This window comes from Neomonachus schauinslandi, chromosome 2 (assembly GCF_002201575.2).
Source record: "Neomonachus schauinslandi chromosome 2, ASM220157v2, whole genome shotgun sequence".
Lineage (NCBI taxonomy): Eukaryota > Metazoa > Chordata > Mammalia > Carnivora > Phocidae > Neomonachus > Neomonachus schauinslandi.
In genome coordinates this window covers 163,885,042-163,912,666 of record NC_058404.1, presented here as the reverse complement: position 1 = coordinate 163,912,666, position 27,625 = coordinate 163,885,042, and the positions used below count along the sequence as shown (strand labels likewise).

The 27,625-nt window shown below is 39.2% G+C and overlaps 1 protein-coding gene across 1 annotated transcript in view; it reads right to left on the bottom strand.

Moving 5' to 3' along the window:
• TXK (TXK tyrosine kinase) overlaps positions 1 to 27,625 on the bottom strand; it is a 41,989-nt gene that overhangs the window by 2,097 nt on the left and 12,267 nt on the right. The window contains exons 6-13 of the mRNA XM_021701669.1: positions 21,270 to 21,349; positions 19,844 to 19,971; positions 12,644 to 12,718; positions 10,014 to 10,185; positions 6,803 to 7,019; positions 4,665 to 4,729; positions 2,261 to 2,379; positions 436 to 593 (exon numbers count right to left, since the gene is read on the bottom strand). Of these exons, the coding sequence (XP_021557344.1) occupies positions 436 to 593; positions 2,261 to 2,379; positions 4,665 to 4,729; positions 6,803 to 7,019; positions 10,014 to 10,185; positions 12,644 to 12,718; positions 19,844 to 19,971; positions 21,270 to 21,349 (1,014 nt within the window). The remainder of the gene's footprint in view (positions 1 to 435; positions 594 to 2,260; positions 2,380 to 4,664; positions 4,730 to 6,802; positions 7,020 to 10,013; positions 10,186 to 12,643; positions 12,719 to 19,843; positions 19,972 to 21,269; positions 21,350 to 27,625) is intronic.

The following is a 27,625-nucleotide window of genomic DNA, read 5'->3' as shown; positions in this document are numbered from 1 at the left end:
ACAAACAACATCCTTCTCAAGACAAATTATAGTAGAATGAAGTAAATTCTTTCCACGTCAGCGTTTACCAAACCTGATTCTACCCTTAGTTCCCACCCACCAGTTCTCAAAGGGAGTGAAACATCTCACCCCTGAGGCTGTAGTCACCACAAGAGTTTCTGCAAGAACCAATCTCAGACAAAGAAGACCTGAAAAAGGCGCTGAATTCCTCAGGTGAGAGGCCATCCTTAAAAACAAAATGGGTTGACAACCTCGTAGTGGGAGTTTCAGGCAGAAATAGCACTTCCCGCTCTTAGGGATCCTTATCAAGAAAGAGACTCCTCCACCCCCTCCACCCCCCCCCCCATGGAGTCCTGGGGGGTAATGTTTGTCACACTCAGGCCTGTGCTCTGATGCTGGGACTGCCCACCTCCCAGGAGAGTAAGGGACACTCACCTCGTGCCAGCAGCCGTACATGACCTCGTAGACAGCCATCGGCGCCAGTGGAGGCCGGTACAGCCGGAAGCCTCTAGAAATGGCTTCCACAACCTGCAAATTTGACTTATTTTCAAACGGCATTTTTCCTTCCGTGAAAACTTCCCACATCAAAACTCCTACAACACGAAATGCATGTAAACAAGAGGTTACTTGAAACTGAAAGAACTCTTTGAAACTACAAGGCCTTATTTTCCTCTTCCGGCCTCTGTGTTATAATCGGTCCAGAATGAGAACAGTTCTGTCTAGGTATCAGCCCGTGTGCGTCTTCGTTTTCGAGCAGGCCTGTAATCTGACAATATTCCAAGTGAAAACAATGCCTTTCTTTTCCACTGGTCTTGACCGCCTCCCGATTGAAAGAAAACGCTGCCAACATTTTTCATTTCTAAGTATGTTCCTGTCTTCACACCCTGAAATCAACAAGCCTCTCTGCCACCCCATAGAAAATGACAGAATTGTGTGGCCAAGAGTTTGCCAGCCCGTAGAAGGCACGAGTTCCTTCTGCCCACTGAAAGATGAGACTGCTGGGTAGAGCAGAATATTTAGCAGGGGCTTGGTACGTGAGTAGGTGTTCTATAATCATTAATTGGTTGATTAGTGAAACTCCTTCAAGGCTCCCATCTGAACTTCATTTAATTATTCACTTATTCTAAGAGTATGTATTATGCATTGATTAGAGGCAGGGCATATGCTAGAGCCAGAAGACTCTAGAAACCAGTCCATGGGCTCAAGCAGCTCACTGTCCAGGCGGAGAGAGAGACAAGTGGTCAGGTAAAACTCAGATATTCTAATAGTTCTGCACCTACTTGATGAGGTCCCTGTGTTGCTATCTGTTAGTCTCACAACTTGACTGCTCTCCTGGAGAGCGTAAAATGTCACCTGCCAAAACTACCAAAAGTCAGTGGAAAACTAAAGGGATCAATGATACAAGTTTCACCTTATGTGGACAATAAAATTCACACCCTTCTGAGGGTGCAGAGGTGTCTCCAAACCCAAGAAGCTCTCCAGGGAGGTCTGGGTGAAAGAGAATAGATAGCTTATTGCAAATTGACCGCCACTTTTTGAAAATCGACTCAAAGAACAGATTCCACTGGACATGGATCTGCAACATCTCTTTCTCGATGAAGAACATTACACAGTATAAACTCCAGTTGACAGTTCCCAAGGAGGCCTACATCTAAATACCACAAAATCTGAAGGTAACGAAATAAATGCAGTAGTCTTGCTTAGTAGTTAGAAATGAAGTTTATTAATTACACTCAAAATTCAGTGACACCTTAGATCTATTTTCCTTGTAAGTCTCTGTGGTGTAAAAAAGGTGGCTGCCTTTGTTTTCTAGATCAGTAGACTCTCTGTTACGGTTTTCCTGCAAATGCTCATCAGGAAAGGAAAAGATCCAAAAGGTAGACTTATATAAGAAGGTGTATGACACTGGTTGCCAAAGACAGCCTGGACGTGTTTAGAACACTTAAGACAGAAGGACAGTTACAAGAAGACCTTTCTAGAACCCCACATCATACTAAGAAATCAAAGCTTAAAAAAGATTGGCCTTGGGTGCCTGGGTGGCTCAGTTGGTTAAGCAACTGCCTTCGGCTCAGGTCATGATGCTGGAGTCCCAGGATCGAGTCCCGCATCGGGCTCCCCGCTCGGCGGGGAGTCTGCTTCTCTCTCTGAACCTCCCTCCTCTCATGCTCTCTATCTCATTCTCTCTCTCAAATAAAAAAAAAAAAAAAGATTGGCCTTTTATTAAATCAATCTCCATCAAATGAACATCAAATTTACTCACCAAATGACCAGACGTCAGATTTGCTGCTGTACTTGTTGAAATGGAAAACCTCAGGAGGGGACCACTTGATTGGGAACTTGGCTCCAGAAGAACTGATATATTCATCATCCAAAACGTACCTAAGGTCATTAGATTCGAAGCACATTGTGCTAATTACTTCCAAGTTCCATTTAGTTCAGACCCCCTTAGTCTACCTTAAGTTCTAAAAGAAAAAGCAGGGGTGCCTGGGTGGCTCAATCAGTTAAGCAGTTGACTCTTGATTTTGGCTCAGGTCATGGTCTCAGGGTCCTGGGATCAAGCCCCATCAGGCTCCGTGCACAGCAGGGAGTCTGCTTGGGGATTCTCTCTCCCTCTCCCTCTGCCCCTCCCCTCACCTGCTCAATCTCTCCCTCTCAAATAAATAAATAAATTTTTAAAAGAGAAAGCATTTATTTTTACCCCCCAAAGTTTCTCTTCTTGTTACCAAAATGGGAAGGTATCCTATATAGTGATTCCTCCTTAAACCAAGCCTCAATTGGGTTTATTTGGGTCTCGGAAAACCAGAACAATTCTTCAATCCAAAACCAATTGGAATCAGGAATCCACTGATTATTTCAGTTATGACAAATTCTTAATTTTGCAAAGGAGCTTGCTGAGTGCTCTAACAACCAAGATTATAAAAAGGAAATAAAAAAATAAATATATATGGCAAAGAATAAAATCAAAGCTGGATGCCTTATTTTTTTTCTTCATGCAGATGGGTTTTGTGAGGCAGAGAAAGGGGGAAATAAGAGTATTGAACATAATACGTTTGATGTGAAAAATATCCAATGCATTAAAATGGCCCTGTATGAAATCAGTAATAACTACCAGTTCCTTTTAAAAACTACAAAAATATTAAACCCTCCCTCTCTTTTGAGGCTTGCAGGCAGGAATATCCAAGTAGGGGAATCTGGAGAGAAGAATCTGGAGAGAAGAGCGAAGAGATGATGACTAACTTGTAGCAGCTGGAGTGTGCAGCATAGTAGTTTTGAATTATTTATCAGTGCTTCCTCACACTCTCTTTTTTTTCCCACGCACCCTACCTCACCCTACCTTTAAGCGCTTTACTGAGCCAGAAGTCATCCTACTCAGGGAAAGAGTAGCTAATAGAAAACAAAAGAGAAAGAGCCATTTTTCATAGCTTTTGAGTTTCAAAAGTCTAAGATTTCCAGAGAAGGAGAAGGACTGAGCTGTTAAAATATTGGGGAGAATGGCTCATAAATAAGAGTGATATCCCCCCCCCCCACCATCCATCCCTCTAGCGAGCGAACCTCTGGAGCTGGGAGGTGGCAGAGAACAAAGGGAAAGGGGAGGAGTATTAGCCTGTAGTGGGTGACTGAAGCAGGGTCCTGTCCCCTGTGCTCTACAAGGACCGCCCTGCTGACATGGCAGGGAAAGAGGGCCCCACTGAGGGTTGCTGGGATTCAAGAGCAAAACAGAGCCTCTGCCTCTTCCCCAGGTCAAGCCCCAGGAAAAGCAAAAAGATTCCCAAAAACAAATAGCTGTGGATGTGCCCAAGCAAATAGGGCCTTAGATAGCTCCAGGGGCTTTCTAATCATGGAGAATGCCTGTATGACAGCATCTTGCAGACAGAAATTGGGATGAGTCAGCAGCCGTCTATGCAGATGTTCCGCCAAGGACAAAACAGGACGATGGTGGCCGCAAGGATACCAGTTGTCAGTGGTTAACAACAAGGACCAGACATGCCCTCTCCAGGACGTGGCCCCATGAAACTGAATCTGACCCTGAAGTGAGTCAGAGAGAAGCTCTGAATTCACGGGCATTGAATTTTTAGCAACCTGAAGGAAAGGGCGCTCAAAACCAACTCTAATATTGCTTCTTGTGTTTTACTGTCAGATTAAATTACAGCTTTTATGGATGATTAAATTTTAGTACATTTAAAAGTATATATATATCAATGGCATTGAGTGGCAGAAAATATGGTTAGATTTTCCACACTTGAGTCGTAGTCTTAAAGTCAACTACCGCACTTGATCATAGAAATGCATGACAATGACATGGAAAAATCAGAACTAAACAAATTTATCCTTTTATCTTTCAGAAATATACATATATCAGAAGAGCTTTTTTCTTAACCTCATGCATAAAACAAGTAGTTTGAGACATTTTTTAAAATTTTAAGTTATGCCTGAAAATAACCTGAAAGAAGATCCGAAGAGTAGTCCGAAGTATCCATTTACCTCACAGCTAACATTGGGTTATGTCCTAAAATTCAAAGCAGGGCAACAGGCCAAGCAACAATATCAACATTCTCCTCCCAGGAAAAAACAAAAAACAATGCTGTTGACATCTTCAGTTTGTTAGTAGAGAGATACAAGATTCCCTCTCATGAGTAAACAAAAAATATTTATATATATTATACCTCGTCATTCCAAAGTCCGATATTTTCACTATACTTGCAGCACTGACCAGACAATTCCTTGCTGCCTATAGAAAGAAAAGAATCCGCATTTGAATATAGTCTTTCTTTTGTTTCTACTCTCGTTTTCCTTAGTTTACTTAGGGCCCCACACTACTTCTATGAGCAGCCATGTTATTTTTTTGGTAATACACATCGATGCTATGTAGGATTCAATATATATGCCCTCATGATGGATTTTAATGATTCTTCAAAGAAATTACCAAAAAGGGCGCCTGGGTGGGCTCAGTCAGTGTGGTGGCGTCTGCCTTTGGCTCAGGTCATGATCCTGGGGTCCTGGGATCGAGCCCCATATCGGGCTCCCTATTCAGTGGGGAGTCTGCTTCTCCCTCTTCCTCTCCCCCTGGCTTGTGCTCTCTCTCGCTCACTCTCTCTCAAATAAATAAATAAAATCTTAAAAAAAAAAAAAAAGAAAGAAAGAAAAAAGGAATAACCCCCAAAAAAGTAAAAAGCAATTTTAATACTTTTCCCTTTAAAAGTTTTTAATCCCTCTCAACAAGTATTTTTTATAACTAGGAAGACTACATCAAAGAGACGTTAAACTATGAATCCTGGCATTAAGAACAGTGTGTATTTTTAAATAATGCAGAGACCATGTATTTGATGCCAAAATAATCCATTTTCAGAGAGCTTCATCAAAGAAAATCATTGATTTGGTTATTGAGCCTCATGTAAGTCAACAGTTTGATAGATTTTGTTTTCTTCTAAGCTGACAGGTGCTTCAGTTAGTCCCAAAACAAAATCAAGGAACTTAAAATGGTAAGCCAAAAGGAGCCAGCTTAGAAGATTTTGACAAATACTAGCAAGGATCTCCAAGCCAAACCACAAGTTAAGCCCTTGACAAGGAAAAGACTCATGCTTAGCCGATAGATTTTAAATGGCATAAAGATGAATAAAATAGAACACAAAAGAAAGCAATCAAGGAAAAAACAGGGAGATCTGAGAAAAGCCACTTGGAGCAAAGAGAATGACCAGAACCATCACCCAAGGAAGTTTTGAATTCTAACCCTGTCAGGAAAGACTGACCTGCAGAGACTAGGAAAGTAAGTTCAGTGGAATAGATATCATATTCATCCCTTCAAAAATGTGTTCCTACTACATGCTGGGGACTGGGGGACATGCCTTGAGGGAGACAGAACAGTGGTCTAAACGGCTATGGAAGGGCTATTGCTATGGGAGAGCGGAGCTGAGCTCTTCTATATGCCAAGAGCAATTGTAAGTGCTTACCCATATTAATTCATGTAATCTTCCCAACAAGCCCACAGAAGAAAGGTGGTGTAATTCATACCACGTCCTAGTTAACTAGCTTGCCCAACATCACACAGCTAGTGAGAAACAAAGGCCACATTTCAACCCAGGCTGTCCACCTCCAGAGCGGTACTTCTGAATCGTGGCTGCCCATTGAACTCACTGGGGCATTTGGGGCAAGACAAGCGTTAATTTTTTTTCTTAGGATGTAATGTTCGGAGCATTCCAGCACAGAATGATTTAACATTTCTAGTCCTCCTCTGTCCAGTGCCCGGCAGAGCGCTTGGCCGATACTGGCCCTTGTCACGTATTTGATTATTGGCTGAAAGGAAGAAAAGTGGAAGTAATGGCAGAAGGGAGGGAAGGCGAGAGGAAAGAAAAGTAAAATAGTTTTGGTTAGTTGATGAGCATGGTAGTTAATCAGTTGAAGGCATATTTAGAGTAATGCCTCACTTGGCTACAGCATCAAGGGGCAATTAAAAATAAAGCTACCTTTCCCAGACAATTACAATAGGAAAGGGTTTAGAAATTAAGCCAAAGGTATTTTATTTAAAATAGTGAAAGTCCTCGGGATGCTGGGTGGCTCAGTCGGTTAAGCGTCTGCCTTCGGCTCAGGTCATGATCCCAGCGTCCTGGGATCAGGCCCCGCATTGGGCTCCCTGCTCCGCGGGGAGCCTGCTTCTCCCTCTGCCTCTGCCTCTCCCCCACCCCGCTTGTGTTCCCTCTCTCTCTGACAAATAAATAAAATCTTTAAAAAAAATAGTGAGTCCTCAATTGTCATATTCTTCTGACTATAATGCCTAGAATAATCAGCCAGCTTGCATCCTACTTACTAAATCCCTATGGATGAAGCAGTTCCTCTCCAGATACTCCATCCCTTCACAGGTATCCTGGCACATGCTCAGCAGCATCTCGTTCGTAAGCGTCCCCCTTCTGTCTCTGAGATAGTTCAGCAGGCAGCCGTTCTCCATAAACTCGGTCACAATATACAGTGGCTTCTGCTGGATGCACACTCCATAGAGCTGGACCAGCCTGGGATGAGACAATCTCCTGTTCAAGAAAAAACACACACCAGTGAGCAGATTCATTTTTGCCCTTGAGAGTGCTGAGATTCAATCGGTGATATGCACCAACTCTACGTAATTGTCAACATCAAGATATGAGAAAAGTGAACCCAACCACAGAGAAAGTAGAACAGTTTCCTTTCCAGTGTACGTGCTGCATAAGTGGGGTCAGGAGTTCAAGCAGTACTCCCCAAGTCACTGCAGACGCAGAATGTTACGTAGGTTCGGTTTTTTCTGCTTTTCCTCTTGAGTTTCAGCTTTCCTAACTGAAGCTGCTCAGACAACAGTTCGAGGAGGAAACCATGATTGATGCATTCAAAAAAGAAAGAAAGAAAAATTATAAAAAAAAAAAAAATAGGGCACCTGGGTTGCTCAGTCGGTTAAGTGTCTGCCTTCGGCTCAGGTCATGATCCCAGGGTCCTGGGATCGAGTCCTGCAACAGCGAGCCTGCTTCTCCCTCTGCCTCTGCTTCCCCCTCTCTCTGTCTCTCATGAATAAATAAATAAAATCTTTAAAATTTTTTCTAAAAAGGCATTAAAAAAGAAATTTTAGGTAAAGTTGGAGACTGAAAAACACTTGCCAACTTGAAACCCTGCTCTGTATTTAGCAATCACACACACACATACACACACACACAACAACACACACACACATGTCTTTGAATGTTGCCTATTAAAATACACACAGAACTCTTTAGTCCTCCAAACTTCAAAAGTTTATTGTTTCTTCTGGAGCATAGTATTCAATCCCTAAAGGCCTGTTATGCCAAGTAGGCATCATGGAAAACAATATTCAAGATAATGTTTGTAATTTGAGAAGATGTAAAATAAGCCAACTTCTCTGCTAGTCAAAAGTAACTTGAAATGTTACCAGTTTTCATTCACAGAGGCAAAATAAAGTCAATGACTCAGGGAGATTATTTACCTTAAAATAATGTATATGAGTGATTAATTGACATATTACCATATGATTAGCATGCAAAGCCACTACCAGGTAGTGGGAAAGAGGCGTTCAGAGGATCTCTACATGATTTTAATCTGTAGATACATATCCTGTATATGTATATTTTGTCTGATTTATCTTTCTCATTTATAAAGTGTATTTTTCAGTTAAGGGATGCCATTTATATGTATGCAGAATAACGGCAGGAAAGTCACTCTTAAAATGGAATATTGACTTGCCATGAGAAAACCACCACGCTGAGACCCACACATAAACATCTGAGAATTCAAACATCACACTGCGTTTGCTTAGGAATATCACCAGAGCAGTGACAAGTATGTTGATGGAACTAACACAGGTGATACAACAGAAACCACGTGGGAGTCAGTCTGCCAATTAAACATGGTAGGGAAGACTTCCTGGAGGAGGTGACACTTAAACTATACACTTAACAAAAAGGAGGTAATACAGTATTACCAAGCTGTGTATGCTTGGCAGATAGAGCTCAACGTGTGTCAGCTATGCAATTTTGTAAAGATGAATGGGTTTGCAACAGGATTTCAGAAGGAAATTTTTCTGCCTCACTTTCAAAAAAATCAGGAAAAAATAGACTGTGTTCAAACCATCTGAACTGACTTAAAAATAAGCCATGAGCTTCATTCCTGCCTCTGTAAACTTCCAGGAGCCATTGGTATTTCTCACACTCTGCGCATCTTCCACAGTCCTCAAAATATCATCCCCAGAAACCTTGCCCCGAAATGCCCAATAAGGCTTGAAGCTTTCAAGAATCCTCTTGTCATGACATTGGACATCTATAATTCTTTCTTGTTCCATAGGAGTTTCTACGGCTTCAACTTTCCCTGAACTAAATGTCTCCCAGTCATTCTTATGATACCTATTGAATCAACACAGCAATATAATGTTGTGTCTCTCCTTTAGATGTAGGAAAACTAGGGTCTGATGCAGGTCGTATCAGGGAATACAGACCAGACAGATACATGCCTGAGGTCACCCAGGGGCACACGATCAGCTTTGGATATCACTGGAAAATTGTGTTTATCATAACTTCCTTTGAAATTCACTTTATTGTAACTGGATGGGAAGAATATTTTGATAGGACACTTGGGGTAGGGTTGAGAGCCCTCAGAGACAGCACTGCTCTGCCATTAAAGGAGAATGGGTCCAGTTAATCACTTCTGGTTTTTTGGTTGGTTTGTCTGTTTGTTTGTTCAGTTGACATTTGACATTTAGAACAGAACTAAATTGCTTTGGATAACAGAATCTAGGTAATGCCATCTAGGGTTTTTGTTTTTCACCACATTGCTGCTCCTGTAAGTAAGTGTTGAACAAAGACTTAAAGAAAGTCAATGGATTTGATTTGGCTTGTCCGGATCCAGCCCAGATTACAGACAGAAACCACAACCACATATTCAATGGAGTCAAAGGCTGATCTGGGAAATCACAGATGTGATCCCATAGGAACGGCATCCGACAGGCCACAGGAGTCACTTCTGTTAGAGCTCTGGGTTCTTAAATTCTCTGAAAGCAAATACTTTATCCATATATGACTATTTAAATAAAATCAACATTTTTTGCTTCTGGGAAAAGAAAGAAAAGAAAAGAAAAGAAAAGGAAAGGAAAGGAAAGGAAAGAAAGAAAGAGAAAGAAAAGAAAGGAAAGAAGAAAGGAAAGGAAAGGAAAGGAAAGGAAAGGAAAGGAAAGGAAAGGAAAGGAAGGAAGAAAACCATGTAAAGAACATACATGCTTGTCACTTCCATGGATTTCTTCATGTAATTCACACACTGATGCAGTGAATAAAGTATTGTTATCTCCATTTTACGAGTGAAAAAATTGAGGCTTGGAAAGGTAAAAAAACTCACCCCAGGTCACGCAGGGGTCAAGTAATTTGCCCAGGTCACACAACTAGCTTGGGCAGAGTTGTGACATAAACCCAAGTGTGATACTCCAAAATCCATGTTCTTTCCATGACACCAGAATGTTGTACGCTGTATATCTGGTGTTGTATGCTTATACTCACATCATCACTTTAGCCTCTTCGATGAAATCCTCTTCAGACATGGAGCCTTCGCTGATGGCCTTGATAGCTACCCGGATGTGCGCTCGCCATTCACCTAAATGGACCACCCCAAACTGACCGCTTCCAATCTCCTTTACAAAAGCCAACTCAGCAGGATCTATCTCCCACTTTTCTAGAAAAGTAAAACATCCATGTTACAAGTAGGGAAAAATTTTAGCTAGAAGAAATTCAGGAATTATCTAGACCTACTCTATTCTTTCACAAAGAGGTTAAAAATTTTATCAGTGAGGGGAGCAGAACCGTAACCATTTTTAATACTCTCATGGTCATTTACATGTGTAATTCCAGAACTCAAATTTAAACATACAAACTTGACTTGCTTGGAGAGGAATTACAGATATCAAAACACTTTCTCTTTCCAGAGAGACCCAAGTTAAAAGGCAACACTTTGCCTTTCTGAACCAAACCTACCAAAACTATACCTGGCCCCAAGAATATGTATGTCCCCATCTATTTTTGTCCTGCTGAGTAAACTTGTGAGGCACAGAACATTTGGTCCCCCACCTCGCCCCCTATATCACTCCTCTGCTCACTCCCTCCCCCAAAGGGCTTTTCTGCCTTGGTGTCTTCTCCTAGGGAAAAGTCTAACAAATTCACCTAATAAATACATGCACTGCTAGGATTCTAACTCACATATATCTAAGTGTACGTTTGAATTGAAATTTGTGTTATGGTATATTTCACTTCCATAGAAGCCAAATGAGGAAAAAATAACTGTTTTTAAAATAACCCTCTTGAAAACACTTGGGAAGGATCCAATCTTTCCTTTCCAGTACCTCCTTTTGCATAGCAACACCGCCATCTGCTGGAACTTTAGAATAATGCAGTTAAAAGAATTGTAGAGGCTGACGACCCTTATACCAGCTTTGCAAAGTGCTCCCCCTCCCCCTCTCCCATACGTTTTAAAAGTAACACGGGAGAATATATTTATGACTTTGATATTGGCATAAACTTATTCAACAGAATATAACCCTAAAGGAAAATATTGACAAATTACACTTCATAAAAATCCTCTTTATCAATTGCACCCCATTAAGAGAGGGAAAAGGTAAGCCACAGATTGGGAGAAGATATCTCTAAAACATGTAACCAGTAAAGAATGCCTATTTCAGAATATGAAAAATCAACTAGAAAAAGGCAGATAACTATATTTTTAAGGGTTAAAAAACCTAAACAGAGTATCTTTCACAAAAGAGAATACGCAAATGGCCACTCAAGCTATAAAAAGTTGATCAAAATAATCAGTCATCAGGGAAATGCAAATTTAAACCACGATTAGATACCACTACTACACACAGCAGATTGGCTGTGAAACCAATCTTAAACAGTGAAAACCAAAGAAAAGAATCCACGAGAATACTAAATATTGGCAAAGGTGTGGAGCAGCTAGAATGCCCCTACGCTATTGATTGAGGCGTAATTTGGCATAAGCTTTTTAGAAAACGAACTAAATCTGAGTGTGTACATACATACTCTATGACCCAGCAATTCTACTTTTAAGTATATATCCAACACTGTTGGAGCTTACGTGTGTACTGAACTTCATCAAAAGACATGCAAGAATGTCCATAATGATGTTATTTATGAGATAACAATTGGTTTCAACCCAACTGGCCATCTAACAGAGGATGGGTAAATCAACTGTGGTACAGTCATGCAATGTCGCACTATACCACAATGGAGATGGACCAACCACACCCAACACCACGGGTGAAGAAGGAGAAGCCAGATACAAATGCATGGTGTCTTATTCCATTTATATTAAATAGTCAAAACCAGGCAAAACTAATTGAGCTATAGAGTTATGAGTTGTGCACTGTTCTACATGTTAAAAAATTGAGTTTATTTTTAAAAAATTAAACAGGACTATGCTTAACTTAAATAAACAGCTAATGGCAGAACTTTTATTATATATATTGTATTAAGGGCAGAGTAATAACCCAGGATCCATAATACCCTGAATCATTCTCCCATCCTAATTAAAATAGAGACCCCCAGTCCTGGTTATCTGATACACTATATAATTATATGATCATTTTTTCAGTATTTTCTGTTTCTCACTAATGAGAGAAATTTAAGGGAATAAAGTGTCACCAAATTACAAAACAGAATTCTTTGGCTCTTCTTTATTCTCACGGATTTGCAAGTACACATCTGCTAGAAAATAGTTCAAATTAAACTTTCTATGGGTTGTATTTTAAAAAGGTGAAGAGGACAATCTGGGCAGCTCTTTTTAGCAGGTTCTCTTGGAGAACAGTCATTTCCCAGCCACCCTTGTACCCAGAGAGCAACAGCTCAAACAGCCAAATAAAAAGAATTATAATTTATCAAAAGAACGCCTGTTTAATGTATAATGAAATTTGAAGTAAAATTGAAACATTTCTTTCCAAAGTTCAAATTGCTCTTGTGAGATGCATAAATTTAAGTATCTCAGAAGGGGGATTTAAACTTTGAAAGGAAACCTATCTAGACATCTCAGAAAAGCTAAGAATTTAAAGAACGTAGAGGGAACGTGGAGTAGATTCTTTACTGGATTTGATATTGTACTTGGGTGCATGCGCATACATTACCGTAGCTAAAACCAGCTGTGGCTGGCAAACAGCTGCCCATCAGTCCAACTGGGTAGCGGAGACGGGTCATGAGGCCTGGGGAGAGACAGAAATTGGCATTTCAAGCCTACTTACTGACATAAAAGAAAAAAAACAATGTATTAGACGACAATGCCAGTCTTCAAATAAATTAGGTGGGGAAGTATTCTCCATTAGCCTATTTACTTATTTTCCCCATTTTTCATAAAATAATATTTGCTCATGGGACACACATCTTTTTAATTTATTTTTTTTATTATTAACATATAATGTATTATTTGTCTCAGGGTGGAAACATATTTTAAAATCTAAGAAAATTTAAAGACAAAGTAAAGATATCACTAAATCTTAGCAGCCAGAGATGCACTGTTATTATTCTGGTGAACACCTCTGCAAAAATCTCTGTATATGTACATGAAAGCATATACACACCCAATATGTTTCACAGAAAAGTAAATGTCTTGCCAAAAGCTTTTCACACTCAATATGTCATTGATATACGGCAGTGACTATAAATAGAGCTGAAAGTTACTTCTAAGATGCCACTATTGTAAAATATGCTGTATGTTTTTGAACATAAATTTTTAGGTACCTCTCAAATTATTGCCCTAGGATAAATTCCTTAAAATGTGATTTCTTGATCAAAGCACATATAGAAAAACTGTACTAATTCATTCAACCACCAGAAGTGTTTAAGTGTACCCATTTCCTGACTCCGCTTTTTGAGAGTAGTTTTTTTTTCTTTTCATTTTTTCTTTAATAACATGGTAGTATAATGAGACTTCTTTGGATTGGGTCAACATGTAGTATTCTGTTCCATCAATTTCAATTTAGTTCAACAAGCCTTTGTTATTTATTTCCTCGACTAATGTTTATTTGGGGCCTGCTTTGTGCCAAGCACCATCCAGATGGTAGGAGACATCAGTGAAGCAGTGAGTAAGCCAGTGATGGTCCCTGCTCCCGTAGAGCTTACAGTTTAGTGGGGGAAGAGAAAATAAACAAGTACATGCACACCCAAGAAAAAACAGAAGATGATGAGTAATAAGCAGAGCAGATACAATACAGCTTCTATCGAGTGGGTGCTCGGGAAGGCCTCTCTGACAAGATGACAGCTATGCTGACATCAACTGATAAGGAGCCACCTTACAAAGATCAGGAGGAAGAGCATTCTGGGCAGATGGAACAGCATGTGCAAAGGCTGGAAGACAGAAAGAAACGTGGCCAGCATAAGAAGAGAAGGAAGCATCATTAAGTGCCTACTGTGTGCAAGACACTCTTCTAGGTAGATCTCAAAGATTCTGGAGGACCAAAGATGAATAAGGTGAGGACTCTGTACTCAGGGGCTCAATCTCAGTGAGGGAAGACAGGCAGAGAAAGGCGATTCCAATATACGAGGAATAAATCCTGTGCTAGAGATACACAAGATGCTCCAGGACACAGCACCTCACACATTTTTGGATTTGAAGAAGTCTTCTGAAAAGAAATGATACCTGAGATGAATATGGCAAGTGGAGTTAAGCCATGAAGAGAATCTATGAAAAACACTCCAGGCAGAGGGAACAGCATGAGATGATACCTAGAGGTATGAAGCAGGATGGGCTACTTGACAAAAGGTGCGAGATAGAAGAGGTAAGAAATTACACTTGAGAGGTAGGTAATATTCTGGTTATGATGGGCCTTGTAAGCCATGTTAGGGAACATTACATCATGCTGCAGGTGAGAAGGAGCCATTGAAAGTTCCCAAATAAGGGAGTGGCATGGTCAGATTTACATTTTTGGTAGATCATTCTGACATCAGCGTAGAGGATGGATTGAGGGGAAGTCAACATTGAAGACGAGACCAGTTAAGAGGCCATTACAGTTGTCCAAGTGAACAATGATTAGAGCAGCACTAGAAGACAAAGAGAGGCAAGAACCTATATGAGACACACTTAGGATATGAAATTCATTGCACTTGATAATTAACCAGAAGTTGTAGAACAAATAATATTAAAATTTGTATGGAATCACAAAAGGCCCTGAATAACCAAAGCAGTCTTGAGAGAGAAAAAACAAAGCTGGAGGTATAACACTCCCTGATTTCAAACTATACTACAAAGCTATAATAATTAAAACAGTATGGTACTGGCACAAAAACAGACACATAGATCAATGGAACAGAATAGAAAGTCCAGAAATAAACCCAAGCTTATCTGGTCAATTAATCTTTGACAAAGAAGGCAAACACATACAATGGTGAAAAGATCCCCATTGATGTTCTCTTCAATAAATGGTGCTGGGAAAACTGGTCAACTATATGCAAAAGAATGAAAGTGGACCACTTTTTTACACCACACACACACACACACAAACTCAAAATGGATTAAAGACTTAAATGTAAGACTAGAAAACATCAAACTCCTAGAAGAAACCTTATGTAGTAAGCTCTTGGACATCAGTCTAAGCAATATTTTTTTCATCTATCTCCTCAGGCAAGGCCAACAAAAACAAAAATAGACAAATGGGACTACATCAAACTAAAAAGTTTTTGCACAGTGAAGGAAACTATCAACAAAACAAAAGGCAACCTACTTGAATGGGAGAAGGTATTTACAGATGCTATGACCAAAAAGGAGCTAATATCCAAAATATATAAAGAATTCATACAACTCAATATCAAAAAAAGACCAAACAATCCAATTCTTAAAAAATGGGCAGAGGACCCAAATAGACATTTCCCCAAAGAAGACATACAGATGGTCAACAGACACATAAAAAGATGCTCAGCATCACTCATCATCAGGGAAATGCAAATCAAATACACAATGAGATATCACCTCACACCCGTCAGAATGGCTAGTACCAATCAGACAAGTGTCGGCGAGGATGCAGAGTAAAGAGAACCCTCAAGCACTGTTGGTGGGAATGCAAAATGGTGTGTCCACCATGGAAAACAGTGTGGAGGTTCCTCAAGAAAACTAAAAATAAAACTACCATACAATCCAGCAATTCTTCTTCTGGGTATTTCTCCAAAGAAATAAAAAACACTAATTTGAAAAGATATATACACCCCTATGTTTATTGCAGCATTATTTAAACAGGCAAAATACAGAAGCAACCTAAGTGTCCACTGATAGATGAATGGATAAAGAATATATGGCTGGAATAATGAAATATTCTTCAGCCATAAGAAAGAATAAAATCTTGCCATTTACAACAACATGGATGGACCTAGGTGGTATTATACTAAGTGAAAAAATCAGAGAGAGAAAGACAAATACTGTATGAATTCATTTATATGTGGAATCTAAAAAAACAAAGCAAACAAACAAAACAAAACTGAAACATACTCATAGAAACAGAACAATCTGGTGGTTGCTAAAGTGAGTGTGGGGGGTGGTAGGATAGGCAAAATAGGGAAAGGGGATTAAAAGGTACAAATTTTTGCAGGAGACACAATGTATGGCATGTGTTAATAATACGTAACAACTTTGTATGGTGACAGATGGTAGCTAGATTTATTGTGGTGATTACTTTGTAATGTACATAAATGTTGAATCACTATGCTATATACCTAAATATACTATTGTATGGCAAATACACTTCAACAGAAGAAAGTTTTCCAGTAACTGAAGAGAAGAAGAAGGAGGAGGAGGGGAAGAAGAGAAGGGGGAGGGGGAGGAGGGGGAGGAGGAGGAGGGAGAAGGAAAAGAGGAAGAAAGGGAGGGAGGGGAAGGGTGGGGGAGGGGAGGGAGAGGAGACAGAGGGGGAGGAAGAGGAGGAAAGAAGTTATCCATTAAGGAGAATAGAATCATCTCTTGTGACTCCTCTATGTTTCCAGCCCCTGTAATTGGCAGGATGATGACACTATTATCTGAAATGGACAACAGGAAGAAGAGTAGGTTTGGAGAGAAAGCAGTGGTTAAGATGAAGAGTTCCATATCATCACTGAAGTTCAGGGCCTTGGGATTGCAAGTGCCTGGGACTACCAGGCAGAAGAATTCTGCAAAGGGAAATGTCTAGGGTGAGGAGAGAAGTGACTGGGGACAAATCCCTGCAGAACACCAATGTTTAAGGGAAGAGTAGAAGTAAGACCCATTGGGAAGAACTTTAAGGAATGATCTGAATTCAAGCACAAGAAAAGGCAGTGTCAAAACATCTGGAAAGCAGGGAGTTTCAAGGGGTGACATGTCAAATATAGCAGAGAGGACTTGAAAATATAAGAACTAAAAAGCATGACCCTACAGGTCAATATGGGGGTCACTGGTAAAACACAGGGCAATGGAGGCAGAAGCCAGATTGCAGACACCTAAAAAGCAAATGGAAAATGGACCAAGTGGAGACAATGGATGTGGACACATTTTTCCAAAAGTGTGACTTGGAAGAGCAATGTCTAAAGGAAGAAAGGACCAAGGCAGGGCTTTGTTTTTTGGCTTTTTGAATAAGAGATTCTTAAGGATGTTTACAGGGTTGAGGGAGAAGGTAAGAAGAAATGGACGAGATACAGGAAAGGAAAGAAGAGTGGATGGTGGATGGTCCAAGCAGGAGAGGAGTGGAGGGAACAGGAGCATAGGCTCAGCCTTACCAGTACTGGAAGGAGTGAGGTGAGGATGAGAGCTTGGCAGCAGGAGGACAAGACTGAGTGAGCTCATGTCAGGTGGCTTCAATTTTCTTAATGAAGTAGACAGCTAGAGGTTTGCTGAGAGGGCAGTGGATAATACTGGAAAAGGGGTCTTGAGGAGAATGGTAAAAGTTTGAAGAGAGAACAGGAAAGGATACTTACCAATGACTCAGAAGACCTAGTTGAGGTTAGAGCCCTCATCGAGTTGGGACTCTGTAACACATGATCCCAATAAAGAACATAACAAGGAATTTCTTTAAGACCCTAACACTGTCTTCTAATTTTCAAAGTTCTTATTTGCTAAACATTTTTATTCTGTGATTTATTATTCTATGATATACTACCAGGGGTTTAATGATAGTCTATCTTTCTGACAGAAAGAAGTCTGTCACTCTCTTGGCATTGTCCTTACTTCTGGGAAAGAGATGAAGTGTCATGAACTAAATTGACCAGAAGTCAAAAAGTAGGCAAGATAGTCATGGGCTCTGATTCACAGCGTCCTCGGAAACTGGACCCTCCAAAGTACCCTCCGATGATCTGATCTGTCTCTTTCTGGAGGCTATAGCAGTCATTGAGTGCAGACGCCAGAGCCAGTGGGTTCAATGGCTCTAAATAGATCTCAAACATTGCTCGAGTTCAAATCTCAGCACAAACACTTATTAACTGAGTAATCATGAGTACCACTCATGTCTCAGTTCCTTCATCTGTAGGATGGAGATACCAACAGCACCTACTTCATAGGATCATTCTGAAAATTAAATAAATAAATATACATAAAAGCACTCAGAACAGGGTCTGGCCCAAAGTAAGTCTTCAATAAATATCGCTATTTCTGGGTCCCCTTCCCTTTCTCTTAGCATCCTTCTTTCTTGTTATATCTTTTGTACTTTCTTTTCTCCCTAATAAATAGCAGCTATAGTTGGAAGTTTTTCTTTTTTGTTGTTGTTGTTTTGTTTGAATCAGTTTTTTCTTTTTTTTTAAGATTTTATTTATTTATTTGACAGACAGAGGGAGCAGGGGGAGCAGCAGAGGGAGAGGGAGAAGCAAGCTTGCTGCTGAGCAGGGAGCCCGACATCAGACTGGATCCCAGGACCCAAGGATCATGACCTGAGCTGAAGGCAGATGCTTAAATGACTGAGCCACCCAGGAGCCCCTGATCCAGTTTTTTCTTTTTAAAAGTGATCTTTTATGCATTATAAGAATAATTTATGTATATCGTAACAAAAATATCAAACCCTAAGCAATCTCAACAGGCAGAAAATAAAAGCTTCCTTTACCCCCAGTGTCATTCCCCAAAAGTAAACATTAAGTTTGTAGTCTGTTATAATCTTTTCAGTTTAAAAATTCTTACCTAAACTTTAACAGAATTTTTCTATGCACTCATATGTATGTATTTTTGTTTACAAAAGTGGGACTATATTCTCATATACTGTTTTGCACTTTTTTTCTCTTTACTAAACAACTTATCACTAACATCTCTTCATGTCAGCACATCCTGATCTACCTTAGTATTTTTTTAACCACACCAGCATAACCACTCTGTTTCTCAAATTTTTTCTGAAGGGAAGGAAAAGAGGACTATAAAGAAAAAAACTCAGAACTGATCTCCTGATTCTAAGGGTTTCTGTCTCTACACATGAATATGTCCTCCCTGGTCCCACTCAAACTCACCGCTACTTCCTCTCTAACCAAACTCCCAGAGACCATCTGGAATATCCATGTGGACTCATCCCATAAATGGATAAAAACTTCCTTGGATTTACTCTTGATATATAGACCAGTATAATGGAAAAGTGGCCACTTTCCAAAAGGATTTTTTTTTTTTTTTGTCAGCACAACTTTTCGTAAGAGAAATCTAAAATAATGGCAAGAAATCAAAATAATATGAAAAGTTACAATGGGTTCCAAATTCTATAATATTGAGGTAAGAAGATTCCCCTATGGGTTCAAGGTGGTCCAGGAGAGGTTGGGGGAGGGCTAAAGGCCAGAGCTGTGACTGTAATTGTGGTGGAACTTTCTGGAATCTTATATCTTTCCATAGATAATAAGTTTGCAAAATTAGCAACTATTGCAAACAACACCTGAAGAAGGGGGTTAAATAATGCTTCTGCTTTATTTAAGTCAAATTTTAACTGCAAAAGGCTGTGTCCTATACAACTTTTTGTGTTCTCCAAACAGAAAGAACAGAGAATGAGATATTTAAGGGTAATTTTCTATACGACTGAAGTAGAGAGTAAATTTATGGGGGCATGATTATCGAGGGCACTTGAAATGCCATTACACTTAGCCCTATGTAAATTTCAAGAACAAATGCATTGATGATTACATTGCCTTTTGCTTCTCTGCCAGCTATCATTTTTCCTAACCTGGCAGAAATGTAAAAAATCAACCTACCTCTTTCCCTTGACTAGAAAAACAAAGAAGCATCAATGAGGAGAAATGTTCAAAACACAAGTTGTATTTCAGGCTCTTACAGATCTCTGCAGGGGTATTTGCTCCTGTTAAAGTGTCTGAGACCAAAGATGCATTGCCTGTCTGGGGCCAGGCTCCCTGACTCTCCCAGCCTGAAGCTCCTGCCTTACCTGCCGCATTGTGCTGGTGATACCAGATCAAGTCAGGGATTGATTGAAAGAGGTGTCTTTCAGCCACGTACCACTGTCCTGAGTCATTCTTTTTAATCTGATAATGTTTGATGGTAGCCTCCATATTTCTACAATCAATAGAATGTGAATTAGTAAACAAGCAAAAGATCACTTTGGAACTAAGTCAATTCGCGAAGCGACAGGACTCCACCTCTAAAACTTTTTTTTTTTTTTAAAGATTTTATTTATTTATTTGACAGAGAGAGAGAACACAAGTGGGGGAGTGAGAGAGGGAGAGGCAGGCCTCCCGCCGAACAGGGAGCCCAATGCGGGGCTCGATCCCAGGATCCCGGAACCATGACCTGAGCCAAAGGCAGACACTTAACAACTGAGCCACCCAGGCGCCCCTTATTTTATTTTTTTTAAAGATTCTACTTGTCAGAGAGAGAGAGAGCACAAGCAGGGGAAGTGGCAGGCAGAGGGAGAAACAGCCTCCCCCTGAGCAAAGAGCCCGATGCGGGACTCGATCCCAGGACCCCGGGACCGTGACCTGAGCCGAAGGCAGTTGCCTAACGACTGAGCCACCCAGGCGCCCGCCACCTCTAAAACTTTTATCCTATGACACTATGCACTGCAGAGTGGGTTACATTCAACTGGTGCCTCAGCATGCCTGGGTAAATTCCTGAGCCATCTATTGGGTCCTTAGATTCGAACATAACTTCAGCCAAAGTTGTCTAGTTGACAACTCCAGTGTCCAAAATCGTAGAGCCCGTTAGGGACACTTAAAAGTATTTAGTTATCAGTTCAATGAGTGAATAAATGCACTGCGAGGGATATAAGGAGACATGAAACAAAGAAAGGAGGAAAACTGATAGAGAATATACTGATGAGGAGGTCTGCTATAGCCACTGGGGCTCTAGGCAGCCTCGAGAGACTGTGGAACACGTCTGAGAATTGTCCCACCAAAGTGCAAAGGAGCTGAGGGGCCAATCTTCCATTCCTCCTTGATGGAGGTTTGCTCCTAGGATGTTAACTCTCAGGCACCTCCAGTCTACCCATGGGGACCCCGAGTTCCCACAGCCAGAGAACATCCTCCAGCAGAAAGGCACAGGACGCTTTCTGAGTGCAGGAGAATGCTCTGCAGGTAAACCCCAAGGGATATGAGGAAAGGACCACCATTGTCTGCTACCACTAAGCCAACTTCCTCATGGTTGAGAAAAGGAGACGAGAGGGAGAAGTCCCTTAACTTACCAAAGTCACACACAGAGCCTGTTAGGAATACAACTCGAATCGATCAGTTGTACTAACTTCCAGGCCAGCAATCTTCTGTGCTAAGACCTCTCTTTCTCCATGTGACAGTGTCTCACTAAGAAAGACTGTCCCAAGAATTGTTACCTCTAAAGTGATCAAAATCACAATTGCTTACCTTCTAGCTTTTATAAACACAGAAATTGTGTAGGATCCCAAATGTCTTGAATCTCTGACAATAAATGCACCTTCTTTAGACTGCAAAACAATTCATTGTACAGATTTAGTCGTTATTAGGAAGAAAGACAAACCTACATCTCAGGAATGAAAACCAAACCATACTGACTTACTACAAGTGGATAAGATTGTTTTCACAAATACATGCAATCTTATCTCCCTTATACGTTAAGAAGTCACACCTACAAAAGTATTTAATTGGGACAAGAATTTATAATGTATGAGTATTTTTAAAACCTTGGTCCCGATTTTTCTAAGAAAAATTCTGCATTTGACAACCTTGTACCCCACCATTTCATTATTTTTGTTATATCAATCAAGGTAATTGATACACATTGCTGATGAACAGGAAGCGCTGTGAGACAGATTGGCAGGTTGTATTTTGGAAGAAAAGAAACAACACAGCAGGTGGGGTGAGGGAGGCAGCAAGAAATACATCTGGAAAAGCAGGGAGGGAGTGGGGAAAACGGAGCAGAATCCATGACAGGGATGGAGAGAGGATAAGCTTTGAGGGAGTCTGGAGAGAAGAGCGGAGGAGTGATTTTAGTTGCCGCCAGGGCATGGGAGAGACAAGAAGAGAATGGGCAGGAGAGAAGAGTATTTTAAGTTTGATGTTAGGTTATAAATTGGATTCCCACTGACATCCTCTGGGAACCCCCAATAAAGCTGTAAATTGTTTTCAAATGACTTGGAATGTTGGACTGTTTGGTTTGTGTTGTTTGTTCGATATCATAAAAAAAAGTTTCCACCTTTACTTAGTGTGTTTACACTTGTGGAGAGGGAACCATCTCAGAAGCTTGCCAAACGTGTGAAAGTTTACACTTTCGAAGTGCCAACAACTTGCCTGAGAATTGCCCTAACCCAACAAACACCATGGTGTAACCCTCAAAGTGAGCACGATACATCAAGCAAAGCCTTCTCTTCCTTCTAGATGCTTACCAAGGAACAAGCCTCATTTTCTGGTCAAACTTTTAAACCAAAAAATCTCTTACAGCCACTTAAAATAATAAAAATGTAGCTTTTATTGAATTCCTACCATGTCCACGGACTGGGTTACAAACCATAGAGGGCAGAAGGTATAAAAGATGGAGATGTAAAAAGCGAAGTTGTACGTACAGTGGCTACGTAGGTAGTATATATACACAGACGTAGAGATGCTATGCATTCAGTCAAGTTGTCTAGGTAGTGACCTCCTCTTCAAGGTGGAAAGAGTGCAAACAGTCATGACCACAAAGCAATAAAAGTAGAAATTAATAACAAGCCCCAAAGGAGAAAGCTACTACTGCATGGATATTTTCAAGTTCTCTTTTATATAACTCAAGGAAATTCAAATAAAAATGAAAACATCTAGAAAATAATAAAGAAATGCCACATATCGGAAACTCTGCTATATAGTTCAAACAGTACTCAGTCTTCATGCTTACATCAATAAACAAAAGAAATACAAAATAAATGTATCTACCTCAAGAAGTTAGGGCAAGAACCAGGTCAAGTGGAAGAAAGAAATGAATGAAGACAAAAGCAGAAAACAATCAATTATAAAAACAAAAATATAATAAAGCTAGTCATTAAGTTCAAAATCTGGTTATAGAGGGAAAAACAATGAAATAGGTAAGTTGCTAACCAATCTAACCAATAAATAAGAGGGGAAATATATCAAAAAAAATAAGCCACAAAGATCCAGAAAAAAAATGAGAGCATCACCTTGACTCTACACAATACATTTGAAAATTTGAACGAAATGAGTGATTACCTAGCAAAACATAAAATTTATCAAAATTGATTCCAGAAGATCTGGAAATGTTAATGGACCTACTGAATGGGAAAATGGATAAGGCTTTAAAAGAGCTACAACATTAAAAACACCACGGAGGACATATTGTGATGCTGCATGATTCCAGAGCATGTGAAAAGAAAAAAACTTATAAATTTTTATATAAAGTGGGTTTAATATCAACACCAACAACACAGCAAAGATTGTGCACAAATCTCACTCATGTCCACTCAAAAATCCTAATTAAATATTAACAAACTGAATCCAGTAGCACAGTGGAAGAATAATATACCATGACCAAGAAGGATTGCATACAGGAATGAAAAAGTAATTCAATATTAGGGATTTTATTCATTCATCCTACTAACAGATCTGAGAAGAAAAATCTCATGAACATCGCCATAGATATTGAAAGGGCATTTGACAAATTTCAACTTCTAGAATCAGTTTTCTTTAAATTCTCAGTAAAATAGTAATAAATATGTACTTCTGTAACACAATAGTCCATGTTTACATTAGTCCCAAGTCCAGCATTCTGTTTTCTGTGGGAATCATTCCAACTAAAATCAGGAAAAAGAAATGCCCACTGTCAGCACTGGTATTTAATATTGTTCTGAGATGCCAGCTAATGCAATTAAATGAGAGGCCAAAAACAAAAAGAAAGACAGAAAAGAAACCAAACCAAAACAAAAAACCCACCAAGAAATACTCTATTAAATTATAAAAAGGAGCTGAAATCATCACTGTTTGCTATTGATAAGAGTCTACCTGAAACTCATGAGAATCAACTAAAAAACTCCTACCAAAAAAAGTTTTGAATTCACCAAGTCTTCTGTTACAAAATTAATTCACAGAACTCAAGAGCCTTCATAAGTTAAAAAAAAAAAAAAAAAGATACCCATTTATAGTAGCAACAGAAAAATACACAAACAAATGTGCAAGAGCTATATGAAGAAAACTTTAAAATGATCCTAAAGGGGCTCCTGGATGGCACAATCAGTTGGGCGACCGACTCTTGGTTTCTGCTCAGGTCATGATCTCAGAGTCTTGAGATCAAGCCCCACGCTGGGCTCTGCACTCAGCCTAGAGTCTGCTTGGAATTTTTCTCTCCCTCTCCCTCTGCCCCCTGCCACACTGTGCACATGCTTTCTCTCTCTCTCTCTCTCTCTCTCAAATAAATAAATAAATCTTTAAAAATAAATCAATAAAATGCTCCTAAAGAATATAAAGATGTTTGCTTTTCTCATTAGGTTTTCAATCCATCGAAGATTTATTTTTGCTTGAGGTAGGGACCTAATTTTAATTTTTTCTACAGGAATAATTAATATGGGTCCCAGAACAAACTGGTCCCCAAACCCCACTGATTTGTAATGCCCAAACAATTTTCCCTAAATTACTCTGTAAATTTAATACACCAGCAGGAAGCTTTTTAAAACTAGGCAAAATAATTGTGAAGTTCACATGTATAAAATGTATCTCCAGAGTATTTCTGGAAAAAAAGAATGAGGGAGGCTAGCCACACAAAGAGAGCCTCAGTATTTGAAATATTATAAAGGTATCACCTAAATACACAGGCTGATCAATAAAACCAAGTAGTGAGTTCAGATGTAGTCCAACATAGGAGCTGTGCTTATGATGAAAGTGGTACCTCGAATCAATACAGAAAAGATAGACACTTGGTAACTATCTAGAAAAAATAAAATAAAAACAGATCCATACCTCACTCTACATCAGGAATAATTACAAATGAATCAAACATGTCTATGTAAAAAATAAAACCACTGAAGTAATCAAGAAACATGGGCATTTTTTTTTAAAGCTCAGAGCGGGTAAGATAATTCGAACCTGACACAAAGCTTTAAAAAATTTGTCTGATAAATTCGAACACATAAAATTTAAGCACTATTCATGGCAAAAAAAAAAAATATGACAGTTGAAAAACTGGGGAAAGTATTGCCACATATCACAAGAGCTAATTTCCTTAATGTAGCTACATAGGTCCTACAAACTGTAAGGAAAGCATTAAAAAAAAGCAACAACAGAAAATTTTGCAAAGGATATGAACAGACATCTTACAGAAAAGGAGATACAAATATTTAAAATTTCATATACACAGAGATGCTTAACATTTTTGGGATAGGAGAAATGTAAATGAAACCCACACTGAGATGAGATGTCAGAGAGCAAAGTGCCACACACTTCATTAAACATTTGCTGGAAAGGTTGTGAGAAAATGGGCACTCTTACAACTTTTAGCAGGTATGTAAATTGTACAACTCCTGTAGAGGGTATTTAATACCTCCCCAAATTAGAAATGTACATTCCCTTTGACCCAGAATTTCTATCTTGGGGGATTTATCCTACATATATACTCACATAAATGGGAAAAGCTATGTAGGTAGGTTACCTATAGCAGCACTGTTTTGTTTTGTTTTGTTTTGTTTTGTTAAGACTTTTATTTATTTCTTAGAGAGAGAGACACAGTGAGAGAGGGAACACAAGCAGGGGGGGTTGGGAGAGGGAGAAGCAGGCTTCCCGCAGAGCAGGGAGCCGGATGCGGGGCTCGATCCCAGGACCCCAGGATCATGACCTGAGCCAAAGGCAGACGCTCAACGACTGAGCCACCCAGGCGCCCCAACAGCACTGTTTCAATAGCAAAAGAGTGTATACCACTTAAATTCCCATTAAATTTTTTAAAAGATTTTATTTATTTATTTTAGAGAGAGCACAAGCAGGGGGAGGGCAAGAGGAGGAGGGAGAGAGAATCCCAAGCAGACTCTGGGCCAAGCGCAGAGTCCCATGCAGGCAATCCCACAACCCCAAGGTCACAACCCATCCGAAACCATGAGTCCAGTGCTCCACCCCTCCATTAAATTTCCTAAATAAAGTGTGATATGTCCAATGCAAGAAATACTATGCAGCTGTAGAATGAATGAGGACACTTTCTGTGTATTGATGTGAAAAGTTTCCTTCCCAATACATATTGCTGAGTGAAAAAAGTAATGCACACAAGAGTATATATAATATGTTACCATTTGTGTAAAAATAACAATATAAGAAAATATATTTCTAGTTGTTTGTGTATGTATTAAATATCTCTGAAAGGACACAAAATAAACTAATAACAGAAGTTTGTCTATGGGGAAGGGAACTGGTATCTTGGGGACAAGGATGGGAGAAAACTTCAAAATCTTTTGATTTTTAAACTATATGAACATGCCATTGAAATGTGAAATAAATAAAATTATAAAATACTTCTATAAAAATTTATGCAATCAATTTGAAAATAAATATAAAGTAGGCAACTCTCCACGTAAATATAAATTGTCAAACATCTCAAGAAGAAAAGGAAATTAAATCAGTACTCAATTATCTGTTTGAAAAAGCTGCATGTCCAAACTATTTTATGAGAGATATATGTAACTTCAAGGAGCAAATAACTTCTATTCAATATAAACTATTTTAAAGATTGGAAAGAGACAAAACCTCATGTCCCAACTCATTTTATGAGGCTAGTACAGCCTTTATACTAAAACTAAACAAAGAGAGTGGGAAATTAGAAGCCAGGCCTCTTGTGAACATAGCAGGACAAATGCTAACTAAAGTATTAGGAAACTCAAACTAGCAATATATATGTTTTAAATGCCTCATGATCAAGTAGGATTTAATCCAGGTACTTAAAAAAAATAGAAAATATATAAATTACAAAAATATTTTTAGATATATAGGAAAAATATGTATATTTTTAAAAATATCCACACACATAACATACACACACACACACACTTTAGACAGATTAGGACCTAAATATGAAAAGCAAATCTTTAAACCATTTAAAAGAAAATATCATTTTATCACTTCAGGAGAGAGAAGAATTTATTATACTGAAAAAGGAAAAAAGATCATAAAAATTGAGAAATTTGACATTAACATATTTTAAAATTTAAAATAAGAAAAGAGCATAAAAAAATTTTAGGGCCAAAAATCAAAAGAACATAGTGAAAAATGAGCAAAGGGTATTAGCAGACATGTAACAGCAGAGGAAGCCCAAATAGCCAGCACACACATGAAAAGTCACTCAATTGAACTGTTCATCAAGGAAATGCACATTTTAAAATATATATACCATTTCTCAGTGAATCAAAGAAAAGCTACCAACTGTTGGCAAGAATGTAAGGGACCAGTTTTCTCATTCCTTGTAAGAATATAAATTAGTACAAGTACTTTGAGTCAGGATTTCAAAATATCTAGTAATGCTAAGTCTGCACATAGTTTCTGACCAGATCATTTCTGGGTATAACCGAAAGAAACCCTTGCCCTTGTGTACAAGGTGACATGTGCATGGAAGTTCTTGGCAGCATTGTTCATAATACTAAGAAGTTAGAAACAACGTGAATGATTAGTAATACATTTGTTATACTCATCTAATGAAATACAGCAGTTAAAGGAATGTGTTTGCTCTTTATGTATCCATGGGAATGAAACTGAAATACAATGTTTCATTAAAAATCAACATACCTATG